The sequence below is a fragment of the Dipteris shenzhenensis genome, chromosome 15 (assembly GCF_047967505.1).
Source record: "Dipteris shenzhenensis isolate YYH24624 ecotype China chromosome 15, Dip_SZ_1.0, whole genome shotgun sequence".
In the NCBI taxonomy this organism is placed as follows: domain Eukaryota; kingdom Viridiplantae; phylum Streptophyta; class Polypodiopsida; order Gleicheniales; family Dipteridaceae; genus Dipteris; species Dipteris shenzhenensis.
The window spans coordinates 15,039,107-15,058,657 of record NC_141610.1 but is presented as its reverse complement, the minus strand read 5'-3'; the positions used below and the strand labels follow the sequence as shown (position 1 = coordinate 15,058,657).

At 42.3% G+C, this 19,551-nt stretch overlaps 1 protein-coding gene across 1 annotated transcript in view; it reads right to left on the bottom strand.

The window, feature by feature from the left end:
• Positions 1-19,212, bottom strand: part of LOC147893422 (CHD3-type chromatin-remodeling factor PICKLE-like) — a 69,790-nt gene extending 50,578 nt beyond the window's left edge. The window contains exons 1-6 of the mRNA XM_087386493.1: positions 18,827-19,212; positions 17,536-17,676; positions 4,899-5,051; positions 4,207-4,344; positions 3,933-4,099; positions 2,728-2,898 (exon numbers count right to left, since the gene is read on the bottom strand). Of these exons, the coding sequence (XP_087242619.1) occupies positions 2,728-2,898; positions 3,933-4,099; positions 4,207-4,344; positions 4,899-5,051; positions 17,536-17,676; positions 18,827-18,862 (806 nt within the window). The 5' untranslated portion in view covers positions 18,863-19,212. The remainder of the gene's footprint in view (positions 1-2,727; positions 2,899-3,932; positions 4,100-4,206; positions 4,345-4,898; positions 5,052-17,535; positions 17,677-18,826) is intronic.
• Positions 19,213-19,551: the final 339 nt, after the last annotated feature.

Here is a 19,551-nt window from a genome sequence, read left to right as displayed (position 1 = left end):
TGCATCTAATGGCACACAAATCACATGTATTGAATGTCAGAATTGGGAATTCAGAGGATGCCCTACAACACTGGTTGCCTTAACATCTGCAAGCGAACTAAGGACAAAAATAAATCCTTAGAGCTATCCATACTTTGACAAATAGATCCTCTAGAGAATATAAACGGAAAGGCATAATAGAATCCGAATACAGTGTTCATATGATGGAAAAGGGTGAAGCAAAGCAGCCAAGTATAGCAAATTATAGGCCAGGGCGATATGCAAATAGGTTGGCTGATAGAAAATCAGATGTCATCGAGGGATGGCTTCACAAATGGGATGAGGTGTTTGCCATATGTCAAGTCCACAATGCTTAATGATGATTCAAGAAGCCAAGTTCATGGAAGTTGCAGATAGGTGGTGGATAAAATAACGAAAGGATAATGTGGCTCCAATTACTTGGGAGAATTTTAACTGGAGTTCTGAAAACATTTTCTGCCTCTAGATGAAGCTTCTAGAGCATGGGATGAGCATAGATATCTCAGGCAGAGGAACTTATAGTAGCTAAGAGCATAGGTATGAAGATCCCTGAACCTTTAACTCTGTTTGTTAAGTCAAAGATCACATATTTGGCTTAAAATGAAAGTCAGGCGAACATATGCCAACACATTGGATGATCCAAAAGCGCTTGCGTTGAATTATGGGGCAAGACGAGTGGTTTTACACGCCCTGTAACTTACTATAAGTTTTCAAAGAAGCCGACTTTTCAACAAAAAGTTTGCCAGAAAAGAGACGGTGCAACAAAATAGGAATCAAGCGACCGTTTGATGGATGCAAAGTGGGACTGCCTTCTTGATTGCAGACATGGTTGTCAGACATCAGCAAGCACGAGATGACTTGGAGAGGATGGAGGTGTTAGAAATTAACCCAACAAAGGGTACACACAGCGGAAGACTTATAGTAATGCCCAGGAGCTCACACAGTGTGGTATGGGTGTGGAATCACAAACTTCTTTACTTAATGTGCATCACATAGATGTGCAGACTCATCAATAGACAATGAACCAGCCAGATAGAGAAACCACCAAAATATATATTTCCGTCCAAAACTATGGGCACAATACAAGAGAGAGAGATCCAGAGTCCCACCAATGGTGTGGTCCTCTAATCTTACCACAAGGTCCTTCTCCTATCTGCTGGCTATCTCTAGACTTGAGCCCGCGTGCTCCACCTCGAGCGTTTGTAGACTTTCCATCCAGATCACAACACCTTGCTGCCCTGAGAGACAGCCAAGGTTCAGCCCTTGAGAGCTCAGTCTGCAGCACACCTCCTACTCTCCTTCACCTCCAAGATGAGGCCAAAGGAAATGTCTTCTGGCTGCTCCTGTCTGCTGCCTGTTCTGCTGAACTGTTGGATAATTTGTGAGGCATCAAGCCTCTCCTTTTATAGGCCTAGGGGCCTGTCAAAAAACCGACCAGCCTGCCCTAATCTGGCCGACCAGACTGTGGCTGGTCCAGCCCTTTAAGGGCTCACAACCCGGGGCTTTTCGCCCCACACTTCTAGAAGGCCCTCCAATCTAGGCAAGGGCCCAGCCCTATATAAGCCTGCCTGGCCAACCTGTGTGGGCTATAAATATGCCCCCCCCCCCAGGGTCAGTCCCTTGCAGCCCTCCTATATATTCAGGGTCCAGCCCCACCAAACCTGCTGCAAACAGTGCGCCTTCATGTCCTAGATCCATCGCAATCTGTCCCTGACTATCTTGCCTCTGCTCCAGGCTTGCTCCAGCTCTAGGGCTCTTGCCCGAGCTCCGTACATGTCCCTGAAACCAGCCGTACAGCAGGCGTTTGTAATCCGTACAGATCTGCCATGCTTCTGCACTATTCTGACCCTCTGATCTGCTCATAACAGCTCTAGATGTGCTGCCCACATGACAGCCAAGATGCTGTCCGGGTGGCAGCCCCATCTTATCACTCAATCCCTTCTGGCTCTTGTCCACATGGCATCCAATCAGATGCCCATGTGACAGACACTCAAACCCTAGGTTCACCCCCCCCCCCATGCTCTCCTCATATGGGGGCTTACAGATGGGGAGGTGACCTTTCCAACAGGAGGCTCTTCTACAATTGGCTAAAAACCATATGCAATCTAACGAAGATGAAACTCTCCTTCGAAAATTCCATAGGAATTTTGTCATTTCTTATATGGACAAATGTTCCAATAACTTTGTTTTTATTTGCAAAAAGTTTTACTTAGAATGTCTTTTGAGAGAAGTGAACTCGCTTGCCAAAACTTACGCCCTTGCCTTAGTTTCTCAAAAGGATTTGATCTCATGCCCGAACATACAAACATGCCTTCCAATCTCAATAAAATAGGGGAGGAAAGATCCAATTACTGTTTCCAGACTTCCATATAAAACCACATCAATAAAATTCAAACCAGTTTTGAAAAATTATAGCCTTATGACTGGAACAAACACTTAAACCAACTCTTAAGAGTTGATCTTGACAAGGGGAAAGAGACATCCCCCCTTTGCCAGTTTTATTATGCCAAATAAGTATTCAAGGTCAGCCTGGAGAGCATCTCAAGTGGAAGACCAAACACCAACATTCGAATCAATGCATCGTTTTTTAGGCTTTTTCATCACATAAATAAAACACAAGGCACTTTGATAAAGTCTATACACCGATAGCACTCTATTAAACTCCAATGCTTTCATTATTTCCTCACACAGGAATAGCAATTTCATTACCTAGAATCAAGCACTTTCTCCACAGTCGTCCATTCTGACCTAATGGGTGCCCAGTCATCCTCCAATGCATTGAGATTTTTTATTGAATCTATCTGGCGGCGAAAATTGTTCAGCTTCATCTTTAACCCAGAATATACTTTTGCGGCCCGATCAAGATCTGCCTCAGGAACCCTGTGTCAAAGGCATCACACTACATAAGTACTGTCCACTTGGCTACTCATGGCAGGCTTTTGTAAGAAGAATGTATGTCTCGCAGAAGCTAAGAAAAAAGAATGGATTCCTCACGATGTGTTCTCAATACTTTCCAGTGCTACCTCTGTGAACTCCAATGTTACAAATAAGGTGTTTCAAAAAGACAACAAGAGGCCTAAACCACAGATCATACAGAGATATATTAAGGAGGTGTCCCTGCTCTTCTTTCAGCACTAAACAGTTGACATGGATAAGATGCACAGTGAAGCCAATGTCCCAGCATCAACGACTTAACAGAAAAAATGTACATTCTATGCATTAGTACAAGGAACCATACTACATACACTTAATCAGAAGCCGAGATTCAGTATCAGATGCTTGAGAAAGAAAAAACCAAATATAGCAACAACTATCCACGACTTCCGAGGATTTCGTACGAGACAATTTCATAGACAACTCTTAGGTGTCATTCTCGATTGTCAAAAGGTAAAAGGCTCATCCCTCAAAACCATCCCTATCTCAAAGCTAAGGAAGAATGTCATAGCTGAAACCACGGATGACCCTATTTGTATAGGCACCACAATTCCACTTGTTAAATTAAGAAGCAACCAAACAATTGGCTTTGAAAAACAATGTTAAAAACTCCTGAAGTTGCTAGAACCTGGACTTTTGTCTTTCATTTCTCACTTTATAACATCAGAACATATTCACAAAGAAGACCCCCAAAAATAAATCCCACAACAGCTGAGAATTTATTCACCCATTCCCATCATTTATTAAAAGCCTAAGAGACTTTCAACCTTGTCAGGCCCGCAGCTTTTTCTAAATCTGTAGCAGAGCATAGTACAGACTGATCTAACTCTGAATACACTTTTACAAAGATAAAGTTTAGAGAACTTTATCTGCGATACAGACCATCAACCTCTGTGCTAGGATACACTATCTAACAAGTTGGGTGTTTGTCTTCCAAATCATAATTGGAAAATGATAAATAAAAGAGTAAGTCCTGATACCATGAACAATGCAAATATGATCTTGACTTCCATTTCACCAGATATTGCTTTGTTAACAACTCTGATGATGGACCAACTGTGGCTTCACCTTCTTGACAAACACTGGAGCTCTTTGAAGCTCGCATTTGACAGTCCATTATCTTTTCAATGTCTGCAAAAGGGTCAGCCTGCATGCAACAAGTTTAAACAGATTAAATATTGATAGAAAACCATCCTATGCACAACAATTGCAGACATGACACAGTGGTTGTTCACAAGAAAGCAGCATCCTTACACATTGAGGACAGCTCCATCTGCCCCTAGGGGCAACCTTGAGAGGTGGATTCAGACACCCAAGATGGTACGCTGCTGGGCACGCACTACAAAAAATGAGTTTGTCCTTTTGACCGCAGGATGAACAGGAATCTGCCCTCTGATGACAGACACAGAATCGTATCAAAACCATTTTAGTTATTCTTTCTAGGCATTTACTGTAGCTGCATGAATCAAAATAGTACAGCAGCAACTAAGAGGAATAAGCGTGAAGAAACAAGGACTCCCAAAAAATCCACATGATAACACATTGGTATTAAAAGGTAGAAGTTGGAGTGAATGCGCTACACGTAGAAAGCCCAATAATCTGCCCAGCAAATAAATAAAGCAAAGAAACAAAAAGAACTGTGACATAGCATATCATTATGGTGTTGTAGAGACACAGCAGCAGTCAAGCAAATCCTATATAGCAAGATAATCTTCGATATTGATGAAATTAAAGCAGCACTCAGTTTACTTTGCATACATATTAAAGCAAATCCTATATAGCAAGATAATCTTCGATATTGATGAAATTACAACAGCAGTCATCGAGCAGTTTGCTTTGCAGGAACTAGAAAGAATCAACAAGTAAAGGAAAACCACACTACCAGAATTTGCAGAAAAAAGAACAAATATGCTTGCAAAAAAAGAAAATTTGCAACTGGCTTGCACCTGCTTCTTCTTCTTTTTGACTGGAGTCTGTTCCTTGTCTGTATCTTTCTCCTCATCTGATTCCCAGTCCATCTCATCATCACCAGCATCTTCAGCATAGGATGGTTTTTTCCCCGACCTTAACCTGAGTCTGTCAGGCATGCCAGTAGGATCCTGACAAAGAAGCACCACAATTTAAAATCTATACGCCCCAATCCTGGAGGAATACATACATTCTATGTGCCCAAATCCTACATAACCAACTGCATTTGAATACATATTCACAAATGCAGATGTTACATTCCCAAAAAATACATCTATCAGATAACTTCTGAGGGGGTCAGTAACGAAAAACGATACCCCAAACATTAGTTTTCGTTGCTTTCATATCACCATACAGAATTAGATTCCTGTTGCTTTAACATTAGCATCCAAAATTGGACCATGAGCAGTATGCCAGCTAATTCTTGCACAAAGCCACACCGAGATCCAATATATTTTGGATGTACTCAAGGTCCAAAATGCTACCTTAGTATTGGACCTGGGCACAACATCTGTGTACGTTTTAAGTGTTCTTCAATGTTAGAACTGAAGCACCATCTCCAACATACAGTCCAAGAGGCATCACAAAAGTTCAACACTTAAAAACAACATTAAGCAAGTTGGGGAATAAGGTCTACTGCAGGGTCTTCGCATTCTAGGAAACATACTTGCTGGGTGCAAATCTTTGACTTTGCTGAAAAGCACAACTCAAGGATGAGGGTACAAGGCAAAAGTAACTCTTAACAAACCACCACCAGCAACTTCTGTTTGTGCACCCTCCCATCACTGCTCTGCTCTTGCCCCTCCCGTACAGCCTCTTCTCTGTCTGTTTCTCCCGTACAGCATCCCATTCCTGCCTCTACTCCTTCCTCAGTCACCCATTACTGCCTGTACTCCTTTTTGTCTGCCTCTACCTGTCTTCTGCTCCCCCACTGCCTAACTAGTACACTCACTCACACGCACACACTGACAACCCGCACTAACAACACTTCCTCTCACAACCTCACTCGTATACTCACACACCACACACACTCAAGCACACACTGCCTCTCAGCCTTTCTGCTCACGCACTCACTCGATCTACACTCTCATCCACTCCCCTACTGCCCACGCTCTTTTTTTTTAATTAGTGAAAGCCATGATTGTTTATATTACAAGAAAAGCCACCTCAAAGCGAGGAGCTAGAAATTACATCAGCTGAAAATCTCTGTATATGCTAAATATACATCATGATTGATGTAGCAAGTCTGCAAGCAATCAAAAAAAGATTGCTGTAGAGAACGCTTGAAGAGAGCAAATAAAGAAAATGTTGGATCACCAAAGACTTTACATTTCCTGTTTATCCACAAAGTCCAAAGTGCCCAATAACGAACCCAAACTCCCTCACACACACTTTTTTTAGTAATATCCAGTGCTGTATTTATATGGTCATAAATTTACAAGATTGGAAGTCTCCAAAAAATGGAGAGTATACCAAAGATCAGAAACATAAAAAGAAAAGCTCTATGCAAGAAGCATCTATATCACCCTCATGGCAGGCATCATATAAGGATTGCCGCAATGAGGCTCGGAAAGATTCATATGACTTGTGAATCTGCCGACCCAAGTATGCCAAATTATGCTCACTCCAGATTGTCCAAAGAGCCCAATATCTCACCCAAGAGAGAAACAGTGAGTATTGAGACAAAGACCTCATAAATCTGCCAAAAAGCCAAAAATGTTTCCCAAATCTGTGACTCGGGAAACGGAGTCGAAGATGCTCTGAAATTCTTCCAAGGAGGTTCCTAGAACACGGGCAGTGCCAAAGCAAATGAGGGACAGTCTCTGAAGGAGCCTGACATCGTGAACATGTGGATGGTGCAATGCGACGTTTGGCAAGTGTGACTCCCACTCACAATGTGCCTGTCATGCATCTCCAAAGAAAAAGTCTTTGTTTCAAAGGCATTTTACACTTCCATAATATCCAGAGATTCTTCCGCCACCATGAGAGAGGCTTCCTGATATGCCACAGAGTATTAGCATATTGCTGAATCCATGGAGCAGGCTGAAGAAGCCTGTAGGCTTTGATGGAGGTCAAGGCAGGCAGAGGAATAGGATGAGAGCATGTAGCAGAGGGTTGCAATTGCCAATCCATAAGCCTGTCTGTGTCAACCACAGGGGGAATAGGTAGAAAAGGATGTAACAAATCAGCAATTTGCTTCCATATCGACCTATGGTGCATTCCCAATGCATAAGAAGCAGTGGCCTGAGGGAAAGAGAAGACATAGCCCTGATTATCTACCACATCATGTATGTATCGAATTCCCAATTTCATGAGATTGTATGCCCGAACAGGTTCCTGTAAAGCAAGTGGAATGTCAAAGATGGCACTCCAATGAATACTTTCTTTCCTCATTGAGTTTGTCCCCGAGCAATTATGAGGAGCCCATTTGACCTTAGAAAGGACTTGTTTCCAGTCAGGTATCAGAGCAGTAGAGAAAGGACAGCTAGGCATCTTCCCTACAAATCTCCCAATGACAACCTCCCAATGATCAGTAGTCCAATGACCGTAGGCAGAAGTCCTCATGTTGACACACATGGATGCTATCATACAAGTCCATGGCTGTTGTTGGCGGAAAAAAGTATGGAGCATAGTCGCCTTCCTTGCAAGTACATGATATCTTATATTGAGGATATTAAGTCCACCATGCATCCTAGGAGAGCACACCATTTCCATCTTCATCAGTCTCAATGCTTTCACGAAAGTTTTTGTCCTCCATAACATCTCCATAGCTTGAGACATAAAGGCTGAAATATCTCTGGAGGACCAATGTAGCAAAGGCAAAAAGAACTGGACATAGGACATTACAATGGACTGTACTATTCTGAGCCTGACATGAAGTGGCCAAGTAGAAATTTTCCAGTATTCCAGTTTATGTTGAAGTCTTTGGAAGATCCATTTTGACTGCTGCTTCCTGGTGATATGCCATCCTATAGGATATCCCAAATGCCTGACTACATTTTTGGAATGCACCACCTGACCTGGCCAGAGAATGGAATGCCAATCACATTGTTTCAGGGGAATCAATTTAGATTTGTCAAAATTGACATGCAATCCCGCTGCCAATCCATACAATGATAGAGTGGTCATAAGCATGTGAACTTCCCAGGGAGAATTATGTGGCATAAAGAAGGAATCATCAGCATATGCTTGTGCCAAAAAGGATGCAGCCCCAAGGATTTTGAGACCAATCATATGTCCTGTGTTTGTAAGATGATCAAGATACATTAAGAGGGGATGGGTCGCAATGGCATAGAAAAGAGCACTAAGAGGGCAGCCCTGTCTAACTGATCTACCCAATGTCCATGACCGAGATAGATGACCCCCAAGAATGCATTGAGAAGTAGAGCCAGAATAAAGCCAGTAAACAGCATTTGCTATCTTTGGACCAAAGCCCAACTTTGTCATGATTTGAGAGATAAAATCCCATTGAACAGTGTCAAATGCCTTAGCAATATCTACCTGCAATATGAGCACATCTTGATGCGAGTACTTAGCATATTCAATTGCAGTCAATGCATTGGAGATATTGTCATGGATTTGTCTTCGCAGCACAAACCCATACTGATGAGGATGAAGGCCCGCATTCAGTATCCCGTGAAGCCTATACACAATCATTTTGGCAATGAGTTTGTAAACTACAGGCATCAAAGTAATAGGCCTCCAATCTGACATATGGTCACACGGATGTTTTTTGGGCACAAGTTTGACTATGCCACTCACATTCACGCACACACAAACACACTCGTGCACACACACCCTAGTATGTCATTAAGAGAAAATGTACATTTGAAGCTGCTCCAAGAAGGAGAAACTTCTACTCTAGATATAAAAACATTGAAAGAACGCTTCTAACTGGGCCAAAGGAAGATCTCCTTGGGCAAGTGCATCCTGAAATCATAGTCCGGTGTATTGGCATATCTCCCAAACAACCAAATCACCTACCAAAACAGACACCAGGAAAACAAGCATGAAGATAAGTCCCCAATCTAGGAAGAAAATCTATGGCAGCCAAGCAGGTCCAAAGCAGACGCAGAACTATCTCCCTAAGATGGAAACAAGAAGGGCAAGCCGATGAAGCTATATGCCTGGCAGCCAAGAAAGAGCCCACCGGTAGTGCACCTACCAAACAATGCCATAAGAAAAGCCGTTGTTTGAGAGGGAGTTCGCTGTTCCAAATGCGATGAAGACAAACCTTCCACTAGGCTAAAGTTTGTCCAGATGCCAAATATGAATCCCATGCTCCTAAATCCATGGCTCTGGGAATAAAGAAAATAAGCTTTCTTGGTAGTAAGATCTACAAATAAAAAAGGTGAATAATCAGGGGCACTCCGATCAAACTTCCAATCCATCAAAGAAAGAGTAGTAAACAAGCGGGGGACATGCTGAAAGGATTGTAACATGGTGGTGAGAGTATGCCAATAGGCCTATGATGGAAACCCAAGCAATTAAATTGTCTCCTAGCCTCAGAGAGACTTCGATCATCCACCACATCAGCCACCATAGAGATACCTATCGATGCAAAAAATAAGCCTTTCTAGGCTGAAGATGAGCCAATGGAGGAACAAAGACACAGCTCCATGAATGCTCTATAGGCAGAGGGCATTGCTAGGGTCCGGAGGACGGCCCAATCAATGTAAATGAGCCAGAAGGAGCTGCCAATCATGGAGCAACCTAGTGGAAAAGAGACAGCCAGGAACGGGACCATGGTCCAAAAACCACATCTGATATGGCAGGAATCCAATGTCCACAGCATTAGTAGAAGTGAGGTAATCAAACAAGAAAGCATAAGTGTCGATGGCTGATGCAGCTCCTAAAAAGTAAGCAAAAGTGTGGCCTTGCGAGCTATCACATGAATGTGAATGTTTAAGATATTCAAGCCCATGCCTTTTGGGCAAACAAATATAATTGTAACTGAGAAGCTGAAGCACCTTACAATCAGTTTTAATGCGCCAAAAGCATTCCATAGCCTTGGAGATAAATTTCTCTTATATGAAAAAGAACAAGGGATAGTGGCAAATGAAACTGCACATGGGCCATGATAATAGACTGCACGTTTCCAAGACACACATGTAATGGCCATGTAGACTTTTACACACTCTTTTTTTAAAGGGGGGTGAAATCCATGTGTCTTTATATTACAAAGAGAGGGTCTCCAAAGTGGAGATCAGCAAATACAAGATCAAAAAATTTAATTGTAGGACAAGTAGATAGTATAATCTAACTGATGAACAGATAAGCAATCATAAAAGGATTGCATGAGTGACATCCGGAAAAAGGAGAACATAGTAGAAGTAGGCTCTCGAAAGACTACATGGTTCCTATCTTTCCACAGAGTCCAGAGTGCCCAATAATGAACCCACATGAAACATAGATCACACTCCGCGCGCCGTTAAGTGAATGCCAAAGATCCAAAAAAGCCTGCCAAAGGAAGCAATTGAAAAGCAAGCCTAGAGGCGCTGAAGAAATAAAAGGAAGTCACGAGTGACAGGACAAAGCCAAAAAAGATGGAGCAAGGATTCCCTACAAGCCAAACATATGTGGCATAAAGCAAGAGCAAAATGTCTACAGGCCAAGAGAAGGCCAAAGGGAATAACACCAAGCATCAATCGCCATAGAAAAACCTATCGACGAAGTGGTAATTTGCAGGGCCAAAGCTCCTGCAATCTATTGCGCCACCATTTGGCATTGCGATTCAAAGACCAAATCAGATTCGCATGATGCAATATCCAAGGAGAAGGCATCAAAACCCTGTACAGACCAAGCATCAAAACCCTATACAGACCAGGCATCAAAACCTATACAGGCCACTGAAATATCAGCCAGGTGTAACGGGCGGGAAGAAGAACCTTGGCGATGTAAGGACCAATCCGCCAGGCGACACGTAAGCTCCAACCTAAAGCATCTGAGAAAGAGAGTGCCAAAGGGGTCGATAATGCATGCCCAAGCCATACTGTCTGGCTGCCAAAGGAAAAGGCAATTATGTACCATCATCATGAAGTACATCACTAACAATAGTGAGTGATGCCTTTAGATAAAACCAAATACAAGCCCTAGGTTCCCGCAACAACTTACAAGGGGTTCATCAAACACCTTTGACCAGTGCAAGTTCTCCGCATGCAAGGAATTGCCATCCCCACAACCATTCCATTTGAGATGAGAAAGGATCTCCTTTAGAAACAAAAGAACAACCTTTAACCGTGCCATCAATATATATATCTATCTAGGCGAATCCAAGAACGTGCCCAAACTCATCCTCTAAAAACAACATAGTGCAATTTCAATCTCATCTCATTAGGTTGAAAACCATAAACTCCATCACGCATGGTAGGGACTAGCTACTATGGCATCCCTACTGACGTCATCAGCGCCCAACAGTGGGTATACACCATAGTATAAACATATGCTCTCACATATACAAATCCATACACCCTTACATACTAGAGAATCATTTATACAAAATCTTCGTACCGAGTTTCTGTCATCACTCCAAAGGTAAAGGGCAGACTCAGCCATGACGAAGGCTAGGACTAAAGGAGAAGGGTAATCAAAAAGTGGTCCAAAATCTCTTCATTCAAGCTACAATTGCTTGTGAAGACTAATAATTTCATTTTAGTCTCTCCCAAACGAGCATCTAAATCTAGCTGATAGGGCAACGCACCACTTAAGATAGGCTGCAACATGGACAAAGACTTTACAAGGTGAAATTTGCATGTCCACTAATACGGCAAAAGCATCAGTATAACCCAAAATGAGAGTGGGATGCCAGTGCCCAAAAGCAATAGTCAACTGCAAAAGTAAATGAGACATCATAGCAGCCCAAGGCTGATCACTTTGTAAAAATTGCAGCATCATTTTTCCCTTGTGAGCCAAAATATGAATATGAATTTTCAATATGTTCAAGCCACCATGCCTCTTTGGGAAATATAGATGCGGCATCCAAAAAGTCTCCATAATAGAGGACATGAAAGAAGAAATGTCTTTTTTATCAAACATTAACAAAGGCAAGAAAAACTAAATATAAGCCACCAAAATTGATTGCACAATTCGAAGCCAAACATGAAGAGGCCAAGTGGCTAAATTCCAATATTTTAGTTTCTTCCTGATCTTTGCAAGCACCCAATTTGTTTGCTGACAGCGAGTGATGTTCCATCCCAAAGGATAGCCAAGATGTCGAACAAGCTGATTGGGCAAGACAATTTCTCCCGGCCACAATAATCTATGCCAATCCTTAGTATGCAAGGGAAAAAGCTTAGACTTTTGAAAGTTCACCTGCAAACCAGCAGCTATTCCATACAAGGATAAAGCCTTCAAGAGTTACGAAAGATCAGATTTTGTGTTCATGGGAGTGAAGAACGAATCATCAGCATAAGCTTGCGCAATCATGGGCTTTCTTCCATGTATCTGCAGACCATGCAAGACATCTGTAGCCACAAGATGATCAATATAGCAGAGCATCGGATGAGTAGTTATGGCATAAAGCAAAGCACTAAGAGGGCATCCTTGGCTCACTGATTTATATAAAGTCCATTATTCACAAACATCACCCAATAAGATGCACGCGGCTTTGCGATCACTGTACAACCGGTAGATAACATGCTGCATTCGATGCCCAAAACCCAAGGACTGCATAGTCTGCGATATGAAATCCTACGGCACTGTATCAAATCGTTTAGCAATGTCCACTTGCAGCAAGAGTACATCTTGCTGGGTGTACTTTGCATATTCTATCCCAACATAAGCTTTTGCAATATTGTCAGTGATGTGTCTACGAACGTAGCCATATTGGGTAGGATGTAGACCATCATGCAGGAAATCTTTTAATCTATCAACCACCATTTTGGCAATCATTTTATAAATGACTGGAATGAGTGTAATAGGCCTCCCGTCAGCAAATGATTCACAAAGATGCTTCTTGGGAAATAGTTTGACTAGTCCTTCCTTCCAAGCATGTGGCATTTGCTGATTCTGCCAGGCAGTATTAATCATATGCAACAAAACATGCTTAAGGGCATCCCAGTAGGCCAAAAATAACTCTATTGTAAGACCATCCCAGCCCGAGGATTCCATCTACCACATGACTTCAAAGCATCAAGAAGCTCTCTTTCTGTAAAAGGTATCTCAAGTTAAAGAGCCTGATCAGGAGCAATTATGGGAGAAAATGCTGGAGTAACTGCCATCTTGCCAACAAAACCTCTTGCAAAGAGGACGCTAGACTCCCAAACTATTGGGAAAAATGATCGACACATGCTTGAGCAAGTTGTGCCTGAGATGAAGTCCAAAAACCATTAGATGTCAAAACCCGAGAGATATTCTGAGTCTGCTTTTTATAATATAAACTTTTAAAGAACTCTTTCGAAGAAGAACCATTATCCAAAAGAGCTTTCTGCCTGGCCCTGATTTCCCATTGGTAATTTTCCTATGATCATTCCTCTGTAATACATGCTTAGCATGACATAAGCAATCAAGCTCAGTCTGCGTTAAATCCTTGACATGGCTGAGTTCTGTCAAGTTTTGACAGTGGACTTTAGCATCTACAATCCCTTTTCTCAAGTCATGGAGATAATGCTTCCCATAATCACGGATAACAGATTGCATGCGAGAAGCAAAGGCATTCCAAGCATAATCAAGATCAAACTGGCACTGTTCCAGAAGGGGTGCAGTGGCATAACTAACCATTTGCTTATACTCATCATGCTCCAAATAACTATTGTTGACTATAAGAAGTCTTTTATCTGGCAGCTTGTCATGTGACATCTCATGAAAAGATATCCATCATACTACTGCGCATTTAGCTTGTACCAACAGTCCAACCTGGCCCGATATGCAGCATGAGCATTATGCTGAAAAGTATATCCTGAAAGCATGGGTTTCACATGTTGAAGTTCTAATGTAAATGCATGCTGCCTCCAATGATACTGTTGCATATCCTCCCAAATTGAGTATTACCCTGAGTATTATCCCCTTGAAGCAGTGCATTATTAAAATCCCCACAAAGAAATTCATGCTGCCTCCAAGGATATTGTTGCATATCCTCCCAAATTAAGGCTCTTTGACAAAAAGATTGGGGAGTATAAACAGATGCAAACTCAAGTCTTTCACCCTGGACGAGTGATTGAACAATGATCCATCTGCCTTCTTTATCGTTTAAAGCCACAATTGGGCAAAGAGCATTGCTTGACAAGAAAGACAACCCCTGAAAAAGAGTGTTCTCCTGCATAGAAGATATCATAGCCAGCATAATGGCATGTCCTGCCAGCATATATATACTGATTGTGCTCGTAGAGCCACTATATCAGGCTGCAATTCATTAACACAAGCCCATACAAGCTTTTCATTTCCAAGTGTCACACAAACCCTGTACATTGAAAGTCAAGCACTTGACTCGGTCAAGCATATTTACAGATGTTTTGTTCAGCTATATACAGTTGAGAAAAATATAACCTTAAGTCTGCATGTCCACCTCAGGGTTGAGGCCCTGAGGTGACAGAAGAGCCTGATCAGAGGATTGCAAACCCGCCACTTCTTCTTCAGGGAACAAAGTACGGCTGGCTGTCACAACAGCCCAGGTAATCCCAATTTCTGAGTTTTCTGCAGGAGTATGACCATTAGAAGAACCACTGTTCCATGTTCGAGGAGGTAAAGGTCTCCTAGCCGAGACAATTTTTCTTGGAGTTTGCCAATTTCAGAGGCATTCTTTTCCCTAGCTTTAGGTCAGTCATAGAAGGCACTGAGCCAGAGGCATTCCCATTGTTCAAAACTTGAGCCTTCCCTTATCTAGTGCTGCATTTACAAGTTTACTGCCTTTATTTTTTACTATTTTTTACTCTAGAAGACCCAGGGGCATCCTTATTTTGCAATGGAGAAGGCATGGCAGCCCAGGGCATTTTATGCAGAACCAACGGACACTGCGAAGCCATATGCCCAAACTTTTTGTACTCAAAGCATGCTCCTGCAAAAAGACCCCATTTCAGCCTATAGAAGGCACTTTCCATAGCCACATTATTAACTGTGACAGAGTAAGATTCTAGATTGGGTGTATCCGTGTCCCAAATAATACAAACCCTGTTAGAATTTCCATTTGGCGAGGTGGACATACCACATTTCCCAACGATGCTGCAATTTTTGGCACTAATGAAGCCAAGCACTAGGGGAAATCCACTACCTCTACCCAAACGGGGCAACGATGGTGAATCAATTTGCTCGGTAATCCCGAGTAGGTGACCGGGGCAAGACATGCACCATTTGCTACCCATAAAAAAGTGGAGAATGCTCCAAGAGCATTTGTTTATGCTGCTCATCCGCCATAACTTCAAAAAATCATGGCCTGAGCAGATCGTCCAACGGTCACTCACTCCCTTCTCTCTACAACTCACGCACACACACACCACACCACTTACACACACACACACACACTCCCTTTCCCAATGACCTGCAAGTGACGGACGGACTCCGAACAGGTTGCAAGTCGTCCTACCATCAAATGCTACTCATTCAACCAATGCTTGTACCATTTCACCAGACAATGCTGACGTGCCATCGTGTGCGGCATGTTATACTATATGAAAGCTCTTGAAAAATGCTGTCAAATGAAGCATATCACTGTATCATTTGACAGCATTTTTCAAGGGCTTTATCATTTGACTTCGACAGTCTACAAAGTAAATACACTTCTCAAGTTACACAACAGATAGTCCTTCCAACACCCCTCCTTCAGGGCATTTCTGCACATCTGGGATTTCCCCTTGGAGAGTGCTTTGGTGAAGATGTCTCTTGGTGTTGCACCACATGAGATCTGTCACTCCACTTTGAATCTTCTATACTGATCTGTGCTACCTGTATACCTCAAAGTGAAATAGTGGGCTGTCTCTTACTGGACCATGAGAAAGCTTCACCTCCAAAGCGGAAATCATACCCAGACCTCCTATTCTCCATGCTTCCTGTCCAAATCAGCATCTGAGAAACCTAACTACCTTCACAACACTGGAATATATCCAATCTTACAACTTAAAATTATGAGTAAATAAGAACAGTAAGAGATAATAATAACTTAGTAAGCAAGGCTACGCTTATGTTCTCATCAGTACCCAAGCATATACTGCCATTGGGTTTCGAAAAATTCCGGAATCTGAGAGACCTGTTAATTTTAGTGTCTTGCATTCCATACCATACTGCATTCTATACCATACTGCCACGTACATATTCTACCAATTGAAGGCCGAAATGATACAGTATAGTGAGGCTGTTATTGGAATATTGGTGCAACCACTACATGTAGATGATAAAGTTCTCATCCAATCTTAAAATGGTCTAAAGAGACACCTAGATGCTTACATGCATTGTAGGTGGATCTCCTCCATTTGCATGCAAACCAAAGACGAATCTCTCCTAGTATGTCAAAAAAATTCAGGTTCTAAAAATCAATTCCACTTGCACTCTCCTAAAGAGCATGCTAGGCCTCCTAACTACTTCAAGGTCCATCTCTCATATACCTTATGTATAGTTTTCACAATACAATGCAGACACCACCTCTGCAAAAAGGCCAAGTATTCTTCACCATGATCTTTTCAAGACCTGATTAGAATGGACTTCAGTGTTAACCTTGATGGCCATAGACAAGGCCCCAAAAATATTCAAAGATACAAATCGTCAAATAGTTGATCACTTTCAAGAACAAATCAGGCACGTATATCCACACCTCTAATTAATGCTTTCTTTACCTCATCATTGGAGCCAATGGTGAGAAAATCACTACCAATAGAACATACTTCTGTCTTACCACTCCAACCGGTCATCAGCAAGTCTTAGTAAACCACATTCACTTTAAGGCCCATGTCACCACAGGATTAGGAGTCAGTTGTATTACGCAAACGCCTTCAGTATAGAGAAAATCATGTAAGGGCACGCTTCGTATCATTTTGTCAGCTCAACTTTGACAAGCTTGCTGTACGAGAATTTAGAAAATCCATCTTTCTGGATACACATGCTTTGTACTGTATAATATAGGCTTCTATTTTTGTCCAGGCTAGTTTTGGAGAAGCATTGAAAAAGATTAATGAAAAAAACAAACTTAGTATACTATGCAGTTCCTAGGAAATAAAAGACCAGGAAAAATGGCCCTTACAGCATGGGATATACAAACATTTCAGGGAACCACAATGTAGCTTAAGCAAGGAAATTGTTCACACCTAAAAGCAAAGAACTTTGGAACTAACCAAGTTAATAGTTATCATACATTCTTTGTAATGAAAAAACAAAAGGGCCACATGCAATTATGCATCTGAGAGAGATTATGCATAGCTTGTAGAGCCTCTTTGAGCTTTGTACTCTTGATTTGACTCACTTACAGATTCAGTCAAATGTGCCATGGACATTTAAAGTATTTCATTCCATTTCATTTCTATACAAACATACACGAACACCAAACTCGTTACCGTAGAAGAAAAACAAGAATTGCAGTTTTTAACCTCGTGATAATTCCCAACAAGATTACAACCCGTCAACGCCTAGGAGGCAAAAAACTTGGTGAGGGAAGAAAATTTGCATCAGAAAAAGATAGTTCCTTATAGAACTCACTTCTGTGGGAGTGCCGTTCTCAATCCCATGTTCCACAGAATCACCTTTGGCCATGTTTTCTTTGCTCGAACTTCCACCAGCCAAAGTTTTCAGTCCCTCTGTGAGACTTGAAGTAGCAGCATTTATGTCATGGGCCATATCCTGAAACATGCAGTTTCCACGAAACGTTACGTTTGCATCCACATCAATTCCAAATCGATGTGTTGTTCAAATCCACTCGCAACAAGTTAGTAACGTCAGCTATATGCAATATTTAGAGCAACAACGTAGTTGGAACAAAACTCAGTTTTCATCAACCTCAAGTAGCTTCCATGCATTTAAGACACAATATTAAGCTTCAAAAAGTAAACTCGTCTCAATCTCAGCACCCAAACTCGTGTACAACCTTAGATTGACTGCAAAGGGGACAAGCACCCAGACGGTCATTGAAGCCATTATCCATGAGCTGCTTGAAGAACCCAACCACTTAGCAAATTCTCCATGTCATCAAAGAAAAGGTAAAGCCCTGCAGCTAGCCTAGCAAAATGCAGAGATCCAGCATATGCTACAGGGAGAAGGCAAACACTCTGCCTTCGTTGAGTTCACATATCTTGAAGGAGAGTTGCAGGGGATCAAGTACTTTTATAATACTAAACACCACAAAGATGCCATGAATTGATTCGAATATTACAAAAACACTTAAATTTCCGCACAGCATCTAGAGCAACTGCATTTTCTAGTATTGGAGTGAGAAGTGATGCTCCACATCCGTGCCCAAAACACATTCAAACGAAGCAACATCCGGTGACTGCGTGTCAAGATTTTTTGATCGATAGAGTCGTTCTATAGACGATGAAATGCAGAACGGGGGGCGGGTGGTAATACTAACTGCACGCACGAACAAATTTTGCTCTTAACAAAGCACACACGCGTCGCCTTGAGGAGGGGTGGACGAGGAGAAACGGGAAAACCTATATAAGAACGGAGAAGCGATCATAACCGTTATAATAGACAAAGATGAAAATGATAAATGACTGCTGAAAGTGACACGAGGGAGGGAAGGATTGATGGATTCTTTTCATGGGTAGAGGGGACGAGGCTGCAGGGGAGGGGAATAGTGGCATCCAAAGTTGACGATGCTTGATGCAAAGAGTCTTACTACTACACCATGTATATAAAAGATTAAAAGCTCGCTGGTTTACCTTGGGAACGGGAAACACCGTGGAGGAGTTCAAAATTCAGAAGCGTTAGAGGGAAGGGAGAATGGCGCAAGTATGAGGGACAATGGAGAGCAATTTGTGAGCTGGTGTACCTTGATCTCATCCAGGAGCTTGCCGGTTCCGGTCATCGTCAACAGCTCGAAGATTCAACTACAGCAATGGCCGCCACCATTTGCCCCGGGACGATTTCTCTGCGCTAGGAGCAGCGATTGTGCGGCAATTCGAGGCGTTTCTATCTCTCCTGCGAGGCTAAAAGCAATCAATTGCGTGTGGAGCTGGGGGGGGGGGCTTGATCTGGAAGTAGGAAAGGCGGATGGATCGCCATAGCCGGGGTGCTGAGAGAAAATTCTCAGTCCCAAGGAGGAAGCGAAAGGAAAAATTTTACAAAAATTTGAAGTAGTTGCCGCGGATGCCAAGTACTTAGAAGAAAAGGGTTGAAAGGAAAGGGCCCTGATGAATGAAAGAAATATATGAAGAAAGAAAGAAGAAGAGACGGTCGCATAAAAAGGTTCCCCCCCCCCACTTCCTCTAGTTTATCTTTTCTCCCCCTAATCCCCTCTTAACTCCACCTCTTGCTTGCTTAACCTTGTTCATTTTTCCCCTTCTTAACTCTTGTTTTTGTGCCCTACTTTTTTTTATTTGCTTTTTCTCACACCCACACAACCCATTCCACATTAGTATTCCTCTTAAATCCTCCAATTACCATTCCTAGGTGGCATGACATGAAGTCACATCCACTTTGTGGCCTTGAGGGATGTGAGGGTTTGCTCCTTTTGAGGAGCCTCCTTGCCATTTGCACAGAAGCCTGGAGTTTTTT